Source organism: Panicum hallii, chromosome 5 (genome assembly GCF_002211085.1).
Source record: "Panicum hallii strain FIL2 chromosome 5, PHallii_v3.1, whole genome shotgun sequence".
Classification (NCBI taxonomy): Eukaryota; Viridiplantae; Streptophyta; class Magnoliopsida; order Poales; family Poaceae; genus Panicum; species Panicum hallii.
In genome coordinates, this window is record NC_038046.1 from 10,216,634 (window position 1) to 10,237,093 (window position 20,460).

At 53.6% G+C, this 20,460-nt stretch overlaps 5 protein-coding genes and 1 pseudogene across 5 annotated transcripts; 1 reads left to right on the forward strand and 5 right to left on the reverse strand.

The window, feature by feature from the left end:
- Window positions 1-13: 13 nt before the first annotated feature.
- On the reverse strand, window positions 14-1,665 carry LOC112893741 (UDP-glycosyltransferase 88F3-like). Its single transcript, XM_025961208.1, has one exon. The coding sequence runs from the start codon at window positions 1,569-1,571 to the stop codon at window positions 156-158; it is 1,416 nt and encodes a 471-aa protein (XP_025816993.1). The 5' UTR covers window positions 1,572-1,665; the 3' UTR covers window positions 14-155.
- Window positions 1,666-1,988: 323 nt separating this feature from the next.
- Window positions 1,989-2,585, forward strand: LOC112892389 (annotated as a pseudogene).
- Window positions 2,586-4,341: 1,756 nt separating this feature from the next.
- On the reverse strand, window positions 4,342-5,906 carry LOC112891689 (anthocyanidin 5,3-O-glucosyltransferase-like). Its single transcript, XM_025958615.1, has one exon. The coding sequence runs from the start codon at window positions 5,822-5,824 to the stop codon at window positions 4,436-4,438; it is 1,389 nt and encodes a 462-aa protein (XP_025814400.1). The 5' UTR covers window positions 5,825-5,906; the 3' UTR covers window positions 4,342-4,435.
- A 5,299-nt stretch (window positions 5,907-11,205) lies between these two features.
- Window positions 11,206-12,696, reverse strand: LOC112895018 (anthocyanidin 5,3-O-glucosyltransferase-like). Its single transcript, XM_025962878.1, has one exon. It carries the CDS (start codon window positions 12,676-12,678, stop codon window positions 11,248-11,250), a length of 1,431 nt encoding a protein of 476 aa, XP_025818663.1. The 5' UTR covers window positions 12,679-12,696; the 3' UTR covers window positions 11,206-11,247.
- Window positions 12,697-13,634: 938 nt separating this feature from the next.
- LOC112891504 (anthocyanidin 5,3-O-glucosyltransferase-like) lies at window positions 13,635-15,419 on the reverse strand. The gene is made up of 2 exons (XM_025958385.1): window positions 15,294-15,419; window positions 13,635-15,261 (listed from the first exon to the last, which is right to left on the reverse strand). The coding sequence occupies exon 2, from the start codon at window positions 15,226-15,228 to the stop codon at window positions 13,783-13,785; it is 1,446 nt and encodes a 481-aa protein (XP_025814170.1). The 5' UTR covers window positions 15,229-15,261; window positions 15,294-15,419; the 3' UTR covers window positions 13,635-13,782.
- A 2,295-nt stretch (window positions 15,420-17,714) lies between these two features.
- LOC112895762 (anthocyanidin 5,3-O-glucosyltransferase-like) lies at window positions 17,715-19,780 on the reverse strand. The gene has a single exon (XM_025963753.1). It carries the CDS (start codon window positions 19,274-19,276, stop codon window positions 17,828-17,830), a length of 1,449 nt encoding a protein of 482 aa, XP_025819538.1. The 5' UTR covers window positions 19,277-19,780; the 3' UTR covers window positions 17,715-17,827.
- Between the last annotated feature and the right edge of the window lie 680 nt (window positions 19,781-20,460).

Here is a 20,460-nt window from a genome sequence, read left to right on the forward strand (position 1 = left end):
CCGAACGATCTTGTGTCACGAAACATGAATAAGAAAGTTGCAACACTGTATCCAGAAAATGCACATTCCGACTGCACGGGGGACACGAGAAAGAGAAACGCAGCGCTCGTGTCGGACTGGAACTCTGCTCCTGTGCGTGGCCTCGTCTGATCCTTTCAATCGTGGGCCGAAATCTCCAGGCCGTTCATGAAGTCAACGAGCGCCGCCGTCGACGACCCGCCGATCTCCAGCGCGGCGGCGGCCATATCCTTCGCCACCGCCGTCCTCTCCCTGAGCTCCTTCCCCTGCCGGGACTCCATGACCAGCCTGACCTTGGCCTCCACCTCCTCCGCCTTCACCACGGCCTCGTCGTAGCCCTCCATCACCACCCCCAGCTCCATCCCCTCCGCGACGAACACCTTGTTCAGCCGCTGCTCCGCGTACATCGGCCAGCACACCATCGGCACCCCCGCCGTGACCGCCTCCAGCGTCGAGTTCCACCCGCAGTGCGTCACGAACGCGCCCGTCGCGCGGTGCCGCAGCACCTCCACCTGCGGCGCCCACGCCGGCACCACCAGCCCGCGCCCGCGCGTCCTGTCCAGGAACCCCTCCGGGAGCAGCGCCTCCAGCGCCGCCTCGCCCCGGCCCTCGAACCGCTTCGTCGAGTCGGCGTCGGGCGCGACGGGCGCGCGCACGGCCCAGAGGAACGCGTGCCCGCACCTCTCGAGCCCCGCCGCGATCTCCCTCAGCTGCTCCGCCGGCACTGAGCTCGCGCTGCCGAAGCAGAGGAAGACCACGCTCCGCGGCGGCTGCGCGTCCAGCCACGTCAGGCACTCGTGCTTCCCCTCGCCTCCCCTCTCCTCGCCGACCAACGGCCCGACGCAGAACAGCCTCGGCACGGGCTCGCCGGGGCGGGGGCTCCCCTCTTGGATCGCCTTCACGGCGCGGGGCTCCAACCACTCGAACGTGTTCACCAGTATCCCCTTCGCTCTGGGCAGCTGCTCAAAGAGACAAATGGTGGCCTCGTACTGCTCGTTGCGAGGACCAAGCAGGACCTCCGGCAAGTCGGAGGCCGGGACCGGGTGGACGCCTGGGAAGTGCAGCAAGGAGCGCCCCATGTCCCCGAACGAGACGTCGGGCCGCATGACGGGGATGTGCAGGTAGGCAGCGAGCGGCGAGGCGCCCGACGTGAAGAACAGGTAGGCCGGGAGTCGGAGCTCCTCAGCGGCGTCGAGCGCGCACCCGCAGAAGAAGTCGATGACGAGCGCCTTGACGGACGGGAGGGACCGCACGAACGCGAGGAGCGCGGGGGTGGTGGCTCGGAGGTCGGCGATGAGCGTGATGAAGGGGTCGGCATCGGGGTCGGCCTCGTCGCCGGAGCGGGCGGTCGCCGGCGGGAGCAGGTGGAAGGAGACGGACGGGTAGGAGGCGGAGAGGCGCTCGACGGTCTTACGGGAGTCGCCGGACGACGGGACGTCGGCTATGGCGACGGTGACGGGGACGCCGTGGCCGGCCAAGCGGCCGGCGAGCTGAACCATGGGGTGGAGGTGGCCCCGAACCATCCATGTGTACAGCACCACGGCGCTGCCCATTTGCTGTATGTGGCACTGATCTATGTGCGCTCAGATCAATGGGGGAGTATATATGGTGGCTGAGTGGATTGTTGCCTGATGTTTCGTGGTGTGGTCGTTGCTCTGCTAGCAGACGTGCAGAACAGCAGCAGCCAGAAGGTGCTGCAGGGACTTACGCAACTTTGTTGACAATAAGAGGCGGGTAAGGGCCCGTTCGTTTCCGGCCTCTAAACCCCGAAACCTCTAAACTTTAGAGGTTGGGATCCAAACGGCCCACTAGACGCGCTCCGATGGCCAGTTTAGAGGTGGAGAAACTTTAGAGCCCGCGAGCACTCTAACGGCCTCTAATCCGCTCGCTGCAGCTCACCTTTCCCAGCGCTGCCCCCCACCCCCCCGCGCCGCCGCCCCCTGCTGCGCGCCGCCGCCCCTGCTCCCCCCGCGCGAAGCTACCACTAGTCCGTCCCCAACCGGATCCCCCGATTCCCCCCGCAACCGCGTCGGCGATGGCATCCACGGCGTCCACCGGCGCCGGTGCCGGCGACGGCGAGAAGCCCTACGCGCACCTCGCGAGCCCGCTCCTCGCGCTGCCGCAGCCCCCGCAGCAGCCGCCTCCGCCGGTGCTCGTCCGCCTCCGCCGCCCGCTCCCCGGTGCTCGTCCGCCTCCGCCGCCTGCGCCCGCGCCGCGGGCGGGGCCTCTGTCGCGCCTGCGCCCGAACCCTCCCGCTCCTCCTCGCCCTCGCGCTCCTAGCCGGCGCAGCCTTCCTCCTCTACCCCTCGGCCCCCGCCGCGCGTGTCGAGGGCCTCCGCGTCGACCGCTTCCGCGCCGACCCGCCCGCGCTCGACCTTGGCCTCGCGCTGCGGCTCCGCGTCCGCAACACGGGCTTCGTCCTCCCGCTCCGCTACCGCGCGATCTCCGCCGCCGTCTCGTACCGCGGCCACCTGCTCAGGTCCGCCCAGGCGCGGCCAGGGTCCGGCGAGCTCGCGGGCAGGGGCGAGGTGTACGTGGATGCTGAGGTGTGGGTGGATAGGGGGTAAAACTGTAAATTTACTCACTTTAGAGGGCTGTAACGAACGCCTCTCTAAATACCTCTAAAATATTTAGACCTCTAATTTATAGATCTGTATTTTAGACCCCTCTAATACGAAACGAACGCACCCTAAGACTGAAGATTTGCCACCTTTATCAGCCGAAAGGGAAAATGGATGGAGAGATCATGGACAAATTGTAATCGCTGCCACTGCAACAGCTCTGACGGTGGAACGACCGCCTGGGCCTCGGGGCAGGGACACGGTGACTCGAGGTGGTATGTCTGTCCTACGTGGGAGATAGGCTGCCTGTAGACTTTGGAGTTTGGATGCCAGGTGTTACATGATACTTGAGGTAATGATTTTTCTGGTTTCACCTCCTCAGTTAAAGTTGGTTTAGCGTTTCCTCACATCATAATTAATTAGTCTGCAAGACAAAAGAAGGCATTGCGATTAGGAAAAGATTACATCAATCCTTGCACTTGATCCGTACATCACTCTGCATTTTGTAATTGCCTAAAACTCAAGCAAAAAGTAAGTGGAGGGTTCATTCGAAGAATGGATGCTTACCAAGCAACCGCAAGATTGAAGGATTGGAAGATGAACTGAACCCATCCAATGCTCAAATGTAACTGAACTGACTCCAATGTAATCTTGCCCCACAAATCAAATTATTTCTTCTTATGAAAAATGTAATTCTTCCTTGCTGTAATTTTATCGCTGAGTGACATGAACATAGTCGGAACAAAATGATCTTTTGACTTTTGGAACTGAAGAAGCCATCATCAGGAAGATATACTTTTGCATCATCTGGTCTGCTTGAGCACTCATTGTCTGAGGAAATTCTGCTGAACACATCTGCACCTGAGCTCTCAATTACTGTCCCTGCACATGCCTGTGCTTTCTGGTACTACATACGGAGGCTACTTGGTACACGTAACTGAAAACCATGATTAGCATCTGTTTGAAGTATTCAAGGTGAATGCATAAATAACATAAAATTTAGCTTGCATTCAATTAAATGTGTATTTTTAATAGTATATATAATGAGATGCCTATCAAGTTCGTCTGGCCTCTCGTGATTTTTTCCTGGTTCCACCATTGTACACTTACACAAACTCACACCTATAAACTTAACACATATATCCTTACCTTTATAAGCACCTCCAAGAGTGGTATGGTAGATATTTAAATTGATGAAGTAGCCACAAATGTCTTCCGGTCAACCGACATGTCGCCTATAGCTGAAGAAGTGAAAATACAAGCACACATGCTGAGTTGGAGAGTCAAAACAAAAGAATTCCACCACAAGGAATCTCACATTTGGTTCATGGTCTTGCTTCTCCGTGCAATGCATATTCTTGTGAATCATAAACACTTCATGAAATTGTTTGGCTAATTCGGTATATTTTGATTATTGAAAGAATGCTCGTGAGACAAGTTGAGATAATTGATTCGATAAACACGTATTGGGTGATTTTACTAGTAGTAGTAAGAAAAAAGAAACACTTCTCTTAGTTTCTTGAGGGGACTAGGGACTGGTTTCTTGAGGTGCCAAGCAAGGACTTAGTAAGAAAAAAGTTAGTATTTTTGTGAAAAAAGATAAAAGGAAAGAGCTAAACCCCCTCAACAATGTCCTAGATATTAGCATCCATTTCAGAAGCCATCATCCGTTTATCTATTACATTTTAGATAAATGAATAGTAAATATTTTGACCTCTACAAGAATACCCGGCCATTATTAAAAAAAGGCAGCACCCTTCAATACAAAAACCAAACAGATTGAAAGCAAAGCCTAACTATCTATTACATAGCATCCATCACTTGCATTCTTCATTCTATATATATATGTCGATCTTTCATAAACCCCACAAAAACTCGCCAAGTTCGACATAAGACGACCCGCCTTCTTTGATGGCATGTGCAGCCATTTCCTTCGCCATGGTCGTCCTCTCCCTGAGCTTCTTCCCTTCCCCGGACTCCATCACCAGTCGCACCTTAGCCTCCACCTCGTCTGCCGTCACCAACTCCTCGTCATAGCCCTCCACCGCCACCCCAACCTTCATCTCCTCCACCATGTGCACCTTGTTCAACCTTTGCTCCGCGTATAATGGCCAGCAGATCATCGGCACACCGGACATGATCGCCTCCAGTGCCGAGTTCCACCCACAGTGGGTCACGAATGCTCCCACCGCCTCGTGCCGCAGCACCTCTGTCTGCGGCGCCCAGTTTTCCAGAACCATTCCTCTGTCTTTGGTTCTCTCCAAGAATCCATCCGGAAGCAACGCCTCCAGGTCAGGCTCGGGAGAGTTGCTCTGCTCGCTTCGCACGGCCCACAAGAACCTGTGCCCTGAACGCTCTAGCCCGCGCGCCGTCTCTTTCAGCTGCGCCGCCGAGAAGGTGCCCATGCTTCCGAAGCAGAGGAACACCACGCTTCGTTTCGGCTGCTCGTCCATCCACTCGAGACACGCGTGCCACTCGCCGTTTTTGTTGGTGTCGCCACCGTCGACCAGTGGCCCGACGCAGTAGATTTTCGGTGTCGAGCGGCCGGGCAGGCAATGCCCATCACGTAGCGCTTTCAGCGCCCTCGACTCCAGCCACTCGAAGCTGTTCACCAGGATGCCTGTCGCTTCCGGCATCCGGGCGATCTGCTGCAGCCGCACCCTGCCCACGTCGCTCTCCCAATCCTGCATGCTGTCGGGCATGTCGAGGGCGCGGACCGGCGGCACGCCGGAGAATCCCAGCGGCGCCTTGCCCATGTCCTTCGGCGAGGACGGCACCGCGCGGCGAAAATCCGGAAGCTGGAGGTAGACCGCGAGGTCGCCGGCCGCGGACGGGTAGAAGATGTACGCGGGGATGGCGAGCTCTGCGGCGACGTCGAGCGCGTCGGTGCAGAACATGTCGACCACGATGGCGTCGACGGCGGTGGCCTGCGAGCGGAGGAACTCCCGGAGCGCGGGGCTCGCGACGCGGAGCGCGTCCAGGATGGGTATGATGGGGTGGGAGTACCCCTTGTTGCTGGCGCGCGACGACGGCGGGATGGGGAGCAGGCGGACCGTGATGGAGGGACTGGCCGCAGCCAGGCGCGCCAGCGCGGCCGCCAGCACGGCGTCCTTCTCGGGCGGGTCGACGACGGCGATGGTGACGGCGACGCCGCCGCGGCGGAGCAGGGCCTTGGCCAGCTGCGCCATGGGGTTCAGGTGCCCCACGCCCAAGGAGGGGTACAGCACCACCGTCTTCTCCGCCATGGCCTTGTGTTCCTCGCCGAGCTCACAAGAGAGTCCAACAAGATCAAGGAGGGGCACAGGCACAAAAGGAGCCGTGGTGCTATTGATCTCCTTCCACGGGCCAACTCCCTCGCTTTACGTCCCCCATTTGCAGCTAAACATGATGTACTTGTGGTGCCTGGTCCATTGTCCTGGTGCATCAGACGGGCAGCCAGCACATGCTTCGCTCCTACTAGCAGAGGAGAAAGGGAACGTGTGGTCGCCGTCCCGTCTGCGAGGATCATGGCAGAACTCGCGTCAGCATATTCAGGACCACCCCGCCACCTCGGCGTCCTGATGAACTGGGCCGCTGGGCGCGATCCACGACACGATGTAACTGACGGGCTCGCCACATCTGAAGCGTCGGGCCACCTGTTTTTGGCTAAGGCAAGATTCACCTGCTTTTTTCAGAAAAAAACATCTCTAGCTTGTTTTTTTATTACAGTATGAATTTGTGCCAGCCCTTCATGCTACCTATCTCCGATCCGGAAGAAAAAAAAATCGTTTTTCTCATTTATATGGTAGCCATAGCACGTCAACGACAAGATCTATATACATATACGCCATACTGGAGGTAGTAACGTTTTGACATCAATGTATTTTTTTCTTTGTTAAACAACATACATACACATACACATACAATATTGTAATCAGATTAACATATTACCTTCCACTGTGCAAAGGTTAAGTTCGATTTTATAGTCGTATATTTTGCAATATTACTCTTGTATATACAAACGCATAGCTCAATTTGTAAATTGCCAGCTAGCAATTTCAAGTCCAACAGCCGTCTATGAAAATTGTTCAAAATCTTATCATCACAATGGCAAATCTAAGGAGGTATGTTACACACCTAGCAGAGCTTGAAGCCAATAGACACACGGTGAAAATAGTTTCTGTGAGGTACCGGATTTTCGAAAGAGAATCCGACTCTGTGTATCGTCGTGACTCTCTGTATCGTTGTGATAGTCCCTGATCAGTAGCTATCACATGCAGAACTCATCTCAGACGGATATCTTAATCATACATTGCATAGATTTAGATATGGATTTAATTTATTACACAATCTGAAGTATTGTATCACGAGTTTTACAATACAAGCTTCTTGGGCTAAGGTGAAACGAACAGAAAACGGAAGCGGTAGCTAAGCTTCTGGGCCATCCTTTGTCTTGGGGAACACCCCTCCACAGGCAACTTTGAGTGAAGTACGGGCCATCCTTTAGTCATCCTTCTTAGTCGGGGTTACGATTCGGATCAAATCCTGCATCTACCAACTATCTCCAAGGAGTGGGATAGGTTCACGTCACCATCCGCATGCAAGGTTTAAGTGGTCAGGTATAGCAAAATCAAGGAGGAAAGATGGGGTTTCCTATGCATAAGCAGCACCATAAGTTATATCATCATCCAAACTCCGAACTCGGGCCATTACAGCATTCCAGACTCCCGGTTCACACACACCTTCGAAATACCACCGAATCGGTGCGAGAACTCCCACTCCTCGCACCTCAGCTGCCCCAGGCAAAAGTCAAACACTAGAGGGAGGTAGAAAACATGTGTAACACTAATTAATAAGAGTAACAGAAGAGTAGGATTGTACATGACCGAGTACACGTATAGTTTTCACCCTACAGGGGTTGTACACCTAGACTCACTCGAATCTAAGCTAGCTAGGAGCGACCCAACTGAACGATGAGACACCGGTCTACTGAAACAGGATTAGGAGCCACGGCACCATCCGGCTTTCCCGGATCTTGGGCGCATCCTCCCGCAAGAGGTCGCTTCGGGATTGTGAAGCCTCCCTTGCGTTTCGAGGAACATGAGGTCAGCACCTCCTTCCCCTGCACTGATACTCGATCCTTCTACCGGCTTGGTACCGCACTCGCTAGCCCCGGACCGGGTCTACCCTCATAATGGGTAAGTGGTGTGCACGCTTAACATAGTCCCACTAATTATAGTTACCCTCAACCGGTTCTCAATTGCCGAAGCAAGCATCTTCATCACATGCGTCTCCACCGTAATGGTCCGCAGCTGCACCCATTACGGGTGCCACCAACTCCTCAACCAAGTAACCACTAGAGACGTACCTGCCATAGGCACACCATAGAGTGTGCCAAGATACACACTCCAAACCCTCGATCCAAAGATCAAGTTAAGGTGGCTTGCTCCCTACTAAAAGGCCTATTCACCAACTCTGAAAAGTGTATCTCCACTCACACTAAGACTATCCATGCATCCCACACATACACATATAAGGCATAGCAAGGCATCTCATATAATTATCATGTATATAGTATTACAAGAAGTTCATGTAATTAAAATAGGCTATGCAGGTTTATCTCATCATAACATAAGATAAAGCACAACATATCTAGCGAGTAATGCCTAATAGGTATTCAAATTCGTAGATGGGCGTGAACCTAGTGGTTCTTTGTAGTCTTCCGGTGTCTTCTGGTCATCTGGGAAGTCCTCCTAGATCTTCCGGTTGTCCGGGACGTCGGTCAATTCCTTCTTGCGGGGACCTAATCATAAATACATATAAATATAGGGACCAAAATTCAAAAACACATAAAAGTACTCAAATAAGATCCAAATCACAACAAAACCTAATCTAATGGGTAGATCATGATTTTAGAAGAATTATGAAACTGGTTTCATAATTTTTGCAGGTCCGGTTAATTAATTATGAATATTCTAAGATTAATTTATTTTTTGAAATTAATAAAAGATTTTGGAAAAAGAACACACGGTCACCTCCACGTGTCAGTACCAGGGTGCGCTACGTGGCATGCTGACGTCATCATGAGGTCAGCAGGTGGGTTGGATCCGCTGACGTTAGCAGTGGGTCGTGTTGACGTCAGGGTTGACTGGTCAACGCTGACTAGTCAACGGTCAATGGGGTCAGGTGGTCAGTGGGTCCTGCTGGTTAGTCACACCATGTCACTGACAGATGGGACCCACGTGTCAGGTCGATGAAAGGAAAAAGAAAAAGATTAGACGGCTCGGGCTCACTGGGCTGAAAGATACTGGGCTGGCTCGGTCCAGCCCATCAGGCTCGGCTTGGCTAAATAGGCCGGCATGCCGAGTTGGGTTGGTCTCGGCCCAATGCGCCCGTCTCCTCCCCTTATTCTCTTACAACTCGGCCCCGCAGGTCAGTTTCTCCCTCTCCCTACTCACACACGTTGACAGGCATGGCCCACCGGTCAGTGGCTCGCCAGACCTGGTGTGGCAGCGCCCAGATCCGGTGCGGTGGCTACGCGTGTGTGAGTCAAGTGTCAGTGGAGGTGGGTGTACCTGTGTGTGCCCCAAGGGCGTTCGACGAAAGGCCGCACTGGCCTGGCCGTGACACGAACGCGATGTCGTGGTCGTGCTGGGGTGGTGACCGCACACCGTGAGTCCGTGATGAGGCAGGCATGACTGGAATTGGCAGGTGTGTGCGCCGGTGCGCGGCCTCCTGGTGCTCCAGAGCCACAGCGCAGGGGCAGGACGGCGGCACAGTGTGGTAGGGTAAGGCGAGATCACGATGGCGGGGCTCGGGAAAGGGCAAAGGCACAGCCTTTTGCCGTTGGCTGGGGACGAGCTCACGCTCGGGAGCACATGGCAGTCCAGGGCCGCGACGCGACGGTGCGGCGTGGCAAGGTGGGAGGATGACCGGCGATCAAGGGCCGTGAGGCAAGGACAAGGCTCGGCCTTGTGGCCGACGGCTTGGTGCGCATGCACGCGCGCGGGTCTTGGTACCCCAGGACCGCGGCGTGGCTGTGCCGTGCGCGGGGCACCGGTGTTCCGAGCCCGCGACACGGTTACAGCGGCGAGAGGGCGACGGCGGCTGCAGGAAACATGGCGGCACTTCAGGCTCCTGCACGAGAAGGGGTAGGATTGGGGATTATAGGGACCCCTGTTGGAAGGTTCATCGATGTCGGGGAGCTCGTCGGCAGTAGGAGGGAGAACGGGAAGGGGCGGCGGCACCTACCAGCGTGGTTGACAAAGGCGGGGACGGCACTGTTACGGGGGTGCGGACGTGACAAGGTGAGGCTGTGCGGGTAGCGCAAGGACGTCGGTGTCGTCGAGTGGGGCGCTGGCGTGGCGGCGAACTCCAACGGCGGCGGCGTGAGGCAATTCCGGCGGTGGCTTCTTCAGCTGGGACAGCTCCCCCTTGGCTTGCGCGTCTTCGATCGGTGGTGGCGTCGGGCTCACGGCGGCGCTCGTAGGCTCTTGAGCGGGTGGCTCCTCCTCCTTGGGCCCACCTCCTTCTCCTCCTCTTCCTCTTCTCCCCCTCAGGTAACGGCGGCGGACAAGGGGGAAAACCCCAAAGACAGCTAGGGTTTCGGATCCGGTGGCTGGGGCTTTTGTAGGCGGCTAGCTAGGGTTTGGCTCGGTCGGTTGCGCGAGGACGACGGGGATCCTCGGCGTCCAGGCCGTGGACGCGTGGCGCGGATCCGAGGGGGTCCCGGGCTAGGGTTCGGGATGCAGCTCGAGGCTTGGTGACCGATAGGGGAGGTGCGGCGGCAGGCGTGACGCAAGCGAGGCAGCACGGCCGTTGCACTGCTTTGGCGCAAAGCGAGGGAGGCGAGGCGCTGGGGGGAGTGCACGCGCGGGCGGAGACGGTGAGGGAGCGGGGTGAGGCGCGGTTGGAGGTGGGAGAAGGGAAAGCTGACGAGTGGATCCCACTCATCAGTAGCTCGAGCGGTGGAGAAGGGGTAAGCCCGACGAGGTCGCGGGCTGGGCCAGTTAACGGGCCATGTGAGGGTGTGCTGGCAGGCCGGCTTAGCCAGCTGGGCTGGATTATGGCTGGTTTTTAGGTAGAGTAGGTTAGTGGGTCAGGCCGGGTTAGGGCTGGATTGGGGTTAGAGTCAGCGGATCAGGTTAGGGCTAGGGCCAAGCGTTTTAGAGACTTAGGTGGGTCCACGCAGGGTAAGTTAGCTTTTGAATTTAAATTTAAAGGGCACACTTCAAATTTAAATTTCACATAATTTCAAACCAAGAAAATAAATCCCAGAGCGATTTCAAATAAACAAGATAGCTTCGATTAAATCCTAACAACTCCAATTAAATTCATACTAACAAGAATATCCTTAATCCAAACCAAACCAACAAATTCAAACAAGCCAATTCGGAAGAACTCGAATAACTCCAAATTAAATCACATTAATAGATTAGTTTAACACTTATATATTAGGTTTTATTTTGCTAGGAATTTCGGATACAAGAGAGATATCCTTATATTATTCCCAGATTCTAACACTTACATAAGAAGTTTTTAAAATTCACGATTTTTGCATCTTAGAACATTCCGGAAAAAATTCGGGATGTTACAGTTTCATTTTATGGCTTCTGATTTTTTTTTGAGACAATATGGGGAGAAGGGCTAGTCAAAGTTCCATTAAAAACAAAGAACAATTGTGGGTCCATCACAATTCGCTTTCTTTCGTACAAATCCTGTTCTTTTGCAAGTCTGTCAGGAACTCGTCAAATACCACGTCAGATGACCCGCCTTTCTTGATAGCATCTATAGCCATCTCCCTAGCCGTCGTGATCCTTTGCCTAAGCTCCTTCCCGTTATCAGGCGCCATCACCAATCTCACCTTTGTTTCCAACTCCTCTGCTTTCACTAGCTCCTCCTCGTACCCCTCCACCACCACGCCCACTTTCATCTCCTCCACCATATGCGTCTTGTTCATTCTTTGCTCCGCATACAATGGCCAGCAGATCATCGGCACTCCTGACACGATGCCCTCTAACACCGAGTTCCACCCACAATGCGTCACGAATGCTCCGACGGATTGGTGCCGCAGCGCCTCGCTCTGCGGCACCCAATTCTTCACCACAGACCTCCTCTCCCTAGTCCGGTCCAAGAAACCCTCCGGAAGCAACGATTCCAAGTCTGGCTCGACGGAGTTGCTCTGGTGCTCAGGTGGGTTCCGCACCACCCACAGGAACCTCTTCCCGGAGTTCTCCAGCCCACGCGCCATCTCTCTCAACTGCGGGGTGGAGAACCTGCCCAAGCTGCCGAAGCTGAGGAAAACAACGCTCCGGTCCGGTTGGGAGTCCAGCCATTCGAGGCACGCGTGCCTCTCGCTGATCCCTTCCGCGTTTCCAGGGAGGACCAACGGCCCGATGCAGTGGACTGGCGGAGTCGAACGCCCGGGCGTGCAGAGGCCACACCTGAGCGCTTTCAGGGCCCGCGACTCCAACCAGTCGAAGCTGTTCACGAGAATGCCTCTCGCGTCGAGCATGCGCGCGTACTGGGCAAGCCGCGCCTTGGAGACGTCGCTGTCCCGGTCCTGCACCGTGGTCGGCATGTCGAGAGCGCGGATCGGCGGCACGCCGGGGAAGTGGAGGACGGCCTCGGGCATATCCTTGAACGAGGACGGGGCGGCGGGGTAGTAGTCCGGCAGGTGGAGCATGACGGCGAGGTCGCCGAGCGCGGAGGGGAAGAAGAGGTATGCGGGAACGCCGAGCTCGGCGGCGACGTCGAGCGCGTCCGTGCAGAACATGTCGAGCACGACGGCGTCCACGGCGGGGACCTGCGCGCGGAGGAACTCCCGGAGCGCCGGGTTGGCGGCGCGCATCACGTCGATGATGCGCATGACGAGGTGGGGATGGTCCTCCCTGCCGCAGGGCGGGATGGGGAGGAGGCGGAACGCGACGTTCGGGTTCGCGGCGGCGAGGCGCGCCAACGCGTCGGCGGACACGGAGTCCTTGTCGGGCGAGTCGACGACGGCGATGGCGACGGCCAGGCCGCGGCGGAGGAAGATCTTGGCCAGCTCCACCATGGGGTTCAGGTGGCCGACGCCCAGCGAGGGGTACAGGACCACCGTCTTCGGCGCCGCGACGGCCATGGGTCACAGTTCTCGTTCTTGACGAGGGAACGGAACGCGACATTGAAATACGGGGCCACCTGTTTATTCTATATATAACGTGAAGCGGCAGGGCCTTTGGCCTGTCCAGTTGTTTGTCTTTGAATGGCTGCCGTTGTTTCCATGTGTTCACTTCCAATTCAAGTCTCACGTTGAGCTGGAGAGAGCCAAATCGGCAACGTGTTAAGGCTGCCCGGCTGCGTGCCCGGGATCAATGGGCGGCGCCGGCGCTCCTCTTGTTTGAAGTAACCGCTTCGAAATGTGCGCAGACAAACGGCGAGCTCTTTAATCATCTTGGCCTTGGCAACGCATCACGGGTTCACCTTTTGCTTCTAACATTTAAAATGAAAACATTTCTAGTCAAGAACGCATCTAAAAATCCTCAACATCTAAAGATTTCCGATCAACCAAGATTGGAGTTGTTGCGACTATTTATGTTTGTGGCGACTATCTGACCGAAAAAGAAGCGCCGGTAGTCAGATCTAGCCCATAGAGCGAGTTGGGCCACAGCTAGCTAGGTCCATTTCTGGATTGAGGCGTGCGGTGGACTTAGTGTAAATATCACACTTTTGCTTACTTAGATTGCTCTCTCACGTTGTAAATTATAGATTTATCTAATCTACTAGCTAATTGGTAGGTAACTAATTTTAGCTAAGGTGAATCCGAATAGGACAAACTAATTGTCAGGTAAAGTCCTTCTATATACCTAAATATTAGCTATCTAATTAGCCGATCCAACCTAAATAATTTATAGCCTCTAATGGATTAGCTGGGTGGATCCAAACAGGCTTTATGAATAAAAATTTGCGATCCTCACTTTTCAGAAAAGAAAAAAAAATGGCGATCTTCAAACTAAGTAGGATTGAGCACATCCGATTTTTGGACAATTGTTTCCAGGATGACAAACTTCTAGCCTTCTACGGTTCCCAACCAAGCAATAAGCAAAATCTTCTTTACCCACTTTTTTTTTATTATAGCTGATATTCTATTTGTAGAAGGTACAAAATATGGTTGGTCAAACAATGAAAGGATAGCATAGAATGATAGAATATTATAAGATAAAAGGTAACACAAGCTACAAATCCATTAGTGGGCGAGCTCCTCTCCAAGGTTCTCCACGTCCAACAAGAACTGAACAAACGCTGCGTGTGACGAGCCTCCTACCTCTAATGCCGCCTCTGCTTCTTTCCTTCGTGCCACCACTCGTGCCTGGAGCTCCCTCCCCTCCTCAGACTCCATCACCAGTCTTACTTTTGCCTCCACCTCCTCGGCCTTGATAAAACCTGTCCTATACCCCTCTATCTCTACTCCAACACCCATATCCTCAGTCATGAATATCTTGTTCATCTTCTGCTCCGCATACAAGGGCCAGCACAACATCGTGACCCCCGCCATGATGCCCTCCATCGTCGAGTTCCATCCGCAGTGGGTCACGAATGCGCCTGTAGCTGGGTGGTTCAGTACATCCACCTGCGGTGCCCATGACTTGATAACAAGGCCTCGATCCTTGGTTCGCTCCAAGAAACCCTCCGGTAGGAGGGCATCGAGGTCCGGCTCACATGGTTTGTCCAATAACCTCTTCGGATCATTGATGTTGGCCGGAACGCGCACGACCCATAGGAACCGTTGCCCGGACTTCTCCAGGCCAACGGCGATCTCCTTGAGCTGCTCGACGGAGAATGTGCCCATGCTCCCGAAGCAGAGGAACACGACGCTGCGCTCCGGCTGAGCATCGAGCCACGCGAGGCACTCGTGCCTCTCTGTTTTCTCGCCATTCCGTCCGCCGCCGCTGACCAACGGCCCGACGCAGTATACTGGAGGCAGCACCTTGCCAGGGAAGCACAGGGGATCCCTGAGTGCCCGCACCGCTCGACTCTCGAACGACTCGAACGTGTTCACCAGAACCCCCCTGCTGTTCATGCCGCGCTCAAAGATGCTCACCATGGTCTTGCACTGCTCTTCCTCGGGGTGCGCGAGCAGTTCCGCGATCAGGTGGGACGCCGGCACGGGCGGAACGCCAAGGAACTCGAGGGGCGTGTCCCCCAGCTCCTCCAGACCCGTCTGCCTGCCGGCCAACAGCGTCGGGAGCTGGGTCACCACGGCCAGCGATGACGCGCCCGAGGGGACGAACGTGTAAGCCGGGACGCCCAGCTTCGCGGCGACGTCGATGGCGTCGACGCAGAACATGTCGATGACGAGCGAGTGCAAGCGCTGCCGCGGGATGGAGCGGAGGAAGCCCTCGAGCTTGTCGTTGTACTGGCGCAGCATCTGCAGCATGAGGAGGAACGGGTGCTTGGGGGAGCCGGCGAAGTCGGGGGCCGGGATCGGCGGGAGGACATGGAAGGAGATGGACGGATTGGCCGCGGCGATCTGCTCGATTTGGCTGGCGCCCAGTGCGGACGACTTGAAGGGCGGTGGGACGATCACCATGGTGACGTCGTAGCCGTGGCTGAGGAAGACCCTGGCGAGCTCCGCCATGGGCACGACGTGGCCAACGCCGGCGGCGGGGTACAGGATGACGGTCTGCTTCATTTGCTTAAGCGGTGGTTCGCCTTCGCCAACTAGAAACTAGGAACAAATATTTCGGAACAAATAAGGATGCTTTCGCTCGAGTTATCCTGGGAGATGCTTGGCTAGCTGCGTAGTTAGGCAGGCAACATTTTATAGCTGCGTACTGCCTTGCCGGAGAAGCAGCCTGATGAATCGTTTGGTCAGAGGAGAGATGCCTTCTAACTACTGCTGTATAGATAGCCATGTTTGGCAGCATGTCAGGAGATGGATATGGGAGGATGCTTCCTGGCAATCTGTATTTTCTAGTTTCTAGAAGAAGCAAGACTTGATCACCTTATTTATGTATGATTGTGCTTGCGGTACAAGCTGTAACTAGGACTTTTACGTTTTAATAACCAAAAACTGTTCTAAAGAAAATTAAAAAGTTAATAGTACCTTACAAGTTGCAGATCAAGGCAAAGGTGGAGCTTGAAGGAGTCAACAGAGGGCCAGACTGAGACAGCCTGTGGTTCAAATTCCCGGTAAGAAATGGTTTTATCTTACCATTTTATTACCACACAAGTAGCAGTAGCAATGGACCGGAGGGAAAACAAATATATGTCATAGTCGGTTCACCTCACATCAGTCATCTCACAACTCTACTTGTTCCAAGTCTTCCATGTACCCTGCTGTACACGTTATCACCGTGACCTTTGAATGTGTGGAACCGTTTCATCGAGGCACGCATGAACTCCGCTTTAGTCCACTCAGCCATCTCTCCCCGTTCCAAATCAAAAGGTTTTCGTGATATGAGAGAGGCAAGAAATAACGATTGCAAAAAATCCTTCCTTTTTTCTTTCATTTCAAAAGTGCATAAAAATTATATTGCCAATTCCATTTTAATTACATTCTTTTTTCTTAATGTTAATAAAAAAGAAGAAAATTCTTGTTTTTTCTTTCCTAAATTCGATATAGGCTGGGTTGAGATGAGAGACAATCAGATAAATTTTCTCTTCAGCGGGCAGTTCCATATAGGATTTGTTAGAATAAAAACAAGTAGGTTATAAAAAAAACTCTTTTTTCCGATTATTTATCCACAAAGCAAAAAAAGGTTCTTATCAGACCCACAATAAAATTAGAAAGAAAGATAAAGTAAGTAGACCTGACCCCTTGAATAATGCCTCTGTATCTTCAAAAACTATGAAATTTGTTAGACTGGGCTGGCTGAGATCTACCGTATAGAGTTGGTGGATTGCATGTTTCAGTTTCGTTAAATAGCTATGCTTCGTTTATGAAAAAGTAATTTAATTGTTTGATTAATTCTCTATTGCTCAAATATACTAAACTTAATTTTGTTAGATTTCTTTTTAAAAGATCTATCTAGTGGTGCAATTTGTTCTGATGGAACCTAACTGTTTATTAGGGTTTTAGAAGGATTTTATATTTGCTGCCTGAAAGATTACTTATTGCATAACTCTTTACTTAAAAATGGTAAAAATGGCAAAATCTCGCTGACGCACCTATCGACGTAGATGAACCATCGAACAGAGAAAATTTGTTTTACCAACGTGGACGCCCTCAGCGCTCGCGGAGCTCCGGCATTTCAGGGAGGCGAGCGCCTCTCTCTGTCTCCCGGTTAAAGAAAAGGTGTTCTGCTCCTCTCGGCTGTAGCCCAGTCACTGCTCCGCTTCTGGGCTATCATCGTTGCCTCCCGTCCCATAGTCCCACCGTTGTGCCATCCCTTCCAATGCAAGACAGTAACGAGTGTAGGCGGTGACGAAGCAGCGCAGGCCCGCGCGTAGGAAGAGGTGGTCGAGCGGCGACGAGAGAGCGCCGACGTTCGCACAGAGGCTTAAATACCTTCGCTCTAACTGAATTTACTCAAGTGCAAACTTGCTAAATAGAATTAAAGGTAAATTTTACGCGCAGTGGTGCGCGCAATGCACTCGCTCTTATGATCCAGACCTCCCGGCTAACACACGTTGACGAAGCTCGCTGCTGACGAACGGGGAGGCGGAGGGGAGGGGCAGCGGAGGACGACTGGTGGCTCACGAGGGGCCAGTGCGGCGGGAGCCGAGCGTTGCGAGCCGACCGTGAGCGTGGCGGACGAGCCGTCACATTACCGCACGCGTGGGAGCCGAGGGAGCAGGCGGGGTGTAGCGGGCGTTGGATTACCTGGGCTTCCACGCGGCAACAATCGGAAGCCGGTATGCACAGGCGTGGGTTTGCATGCCGGCTCCACTGAATTTTTTCCGATATGTTTGCATGTGACATCACGCATGACTTGTTCCCTTCCCTTTCTAATTTATTATCCATTGCCGGCGCATGCATGTCTTTATCTATTTTTTTGCACGGCAGCGCGGCTGTCTCTTGTCCTTGTTAGAAGACAATGCCCTCCATTATTTTTCTCATGCCAAAAAGTAATAGCATGCATCAACCTTATTTCTTTCTGGTGAAATGAAACAAACGTTTTTGTCTGAAAGAAAAAAGAAATTAAGCAAACGTTTTTTTTGCTAAATACAATGATATTTCTTTTACTTATCATCAGGGTTTGGAATGGCACACTTCAGTAGATTACACGAAAATTGACAAAAAAAAGTTGGAGGGTTGCAAATCCGTCTCTCCCGAAGCTACTCAAGGTTCAAAGGTTCTCAACATCAGACAAGAATTGGAGAAATGCCGCCTGCGACAACCCACCGTCCTCCAGCGCCTCCCCTGCTTCTTTCTTCAGCTCAATCGCTCGTTCCCAAAGCTTCCTCCCCTCCTCGCACTCCAACACCAGCCTTACCTTCGCCTCTATCTCCTCGGCCGTGATGAAACCTTCCCTGTACCCCTCCATCTCCACCCCGACCCCCATGTCGTCGGTCACGAAGACCTTGTTCATCTTCTGCTCCGCTGCGGCCAGTGGCCAGCACAGCATCGGCACCCCCGCCGCGACGGCCTCCAGCGTCGAGTTCCACCCGCAGTGGGTGACGAACGCGCCCGTTGCCGGGTGGTTGAGCACATCGACCTGCGGCGCCCATGACTTGATGACGAGGCCGCGGTCCTTGGTCCGCTCCGAGAACCCCACCGGCAGAAGCGCGTCCAGGTCCGCCTCGCCGCGTCGCTCCCAGTATCTTTTGGGGTCGTCGCTGCCGGCCGGCGTGGTGTGCACGACCCAAAGGAACCGGTGCCCTGAGTTCTCGAGGCCGGCGGCGATCTCCTCGAGCTGCTGCTTGGGTAGCGCGCCCTTGCTCCCCCAGCAGAGGAACACGACGCTGCGCTCTGGCTGCGCGTCGAGCCACGCAAGGCACTCGTGCCACGCTTTGTCCGTCCCGGCCTTGCCAATCAACGGCCCGATGGCGTAAACCGGAGGCAGAACTTGGCCGGGAACGCATTGGGAATCCCTGAGCGCCCGCAGGGCCCGGCTCTCCAGCGACTCGAACGTGTTGACTAGAACGCCCCGCGTGCGCGCGTTGCGCTTCAAGATCTTCATCATGGCCCCGCACAGCTCGTCCTCTGGATCCTCTAGCAGCGACTTGACGAGATGGGACGCCGGCATGGGCGGGACGCCAAGGAACTCGAGGGGCGTGTCCCCGAGTTCCTTCAGGCCCGTTCGCCTGTCGGCGAGCAGCGCCGGCAGCTGGGTGAAGATGGCCAGAGTCCCGGCGCCCGAGGCGAAGAACTTGTAGACGGGGACGCCCAGCAGCGCGGCCACGTCGATGGCATGGGTGCAGAACAGGTCGATGACAAGGGAGTGCAAGCGCGCCCGCGGGATTGAGCAGAGGAAGCTCTCGAGTTCCCCGTTGTACTGGCGCATCAACTCCAGTATGAGGAGGAAAGGGTGCTTGGGGGAGGTGGCCAGATCAGGGGTTGGAATCGGCGGCAGGACGTGGAAGTTGATGGACGGGTTGGAGGCGGCGACGCGCTCGATGAAGCCGGCGCCGGAGTCGGTCGACTTGATCGGCTGCTCGATGAGCACCATGGTAACGTCGTAGCCATGGTCGAGGAAGACCTTGGCCAGCTGCGTCATGGGGCCGACGTGCCCGACACCGCCGACGGGGTACAGAACAACGACCTGCTTCACGGATCCGTTGACACCGTTGTCCATTTGATCGGTGGATAGTGAACTAGGAGGTAAGAAGACGGACTGTTCTGGGCAATCGTGCTGCTTGCCTACTTCTATAGTTGCGAACTGCCTTGCTGGAGGTTGGAGAATGGAGAAGCACTTGTTGACTTGTTCATTATATATCTTGCCGTCAAAAGGGAGGCGCTGCTTGGCGACGACTTACGGTACTATATTTTTCTTGCTGGAGATGTTATCCAATCTACATTGTGGATGTAGAGAGGTGTTATAGAGAAATAGTCTGCCTTGGATAACAGTCCTTTGTGAAGACTGAGGACTCTTCCAATCTGCTTGGCCAGTTGCGATACAAGTACTAGACCCGGACACCAGGACCAGAGGCCAATCATTGCTGACCTTCTAAACAAATGAAAGCCAAAAAAAAAAGCTCATCTAGTGTACAGATCAAGGCACGAAGGGCGGAGCTAGAAACTGAGTTGGGGTCACCGGGGTCATCATGAGTTTGGAAGTACTAAAACTCTGAAATATCTTCACAAGCAACATGTTAAGATGGCAGGAAGCCAACCGGGGTAATCATGAGTTTGGAAGTACTAAAACTCTGAAATATCTTCACAAGCAACATGTTAAGATGGCAGGAAGCCACTATGTCAGTAGACCCTAAGGGTAATATGCTAGCTCCGCCTTAGCATGAGCCTATTATCTTAATATAATAATATTATAATACTAATAAAAACTATTACACATCTGCTAAGAGGGTCTAAAAATTAGCACGCTAATAGAAAAAAGAGAAAAAATATACCATTGAATTCACATCCTAAGAAGCAGCCAGATATTCATAGAGCGAAATGAAAAGTACAATGGAATAAATAAGAAACCATATGAGTTTTAAAAGAAAATAATACAATTAATATTTCACTGTAGATGTGCATGGATATTTTGCTAGTATATATTATTGTACTTGTATAGATATTGAAGACTAACACAAAAATCATATTCTCAGCAGCCACATTTTCTAAAGGCGGCATAATTACAAATAGCGACACATGCAGGCAAATGCACCCACCAAATGACCGGGACAAGTCTTGAAACAACTGTCGTCACCTCATCGCACAACATTTTTTGTTGTCTCCATCCTCCTCCACTAAATAAAGAGAAAATTTCCTATTTGATACAGGTAAAATTGAGAATTACTTATTTGATACTAAAAATTT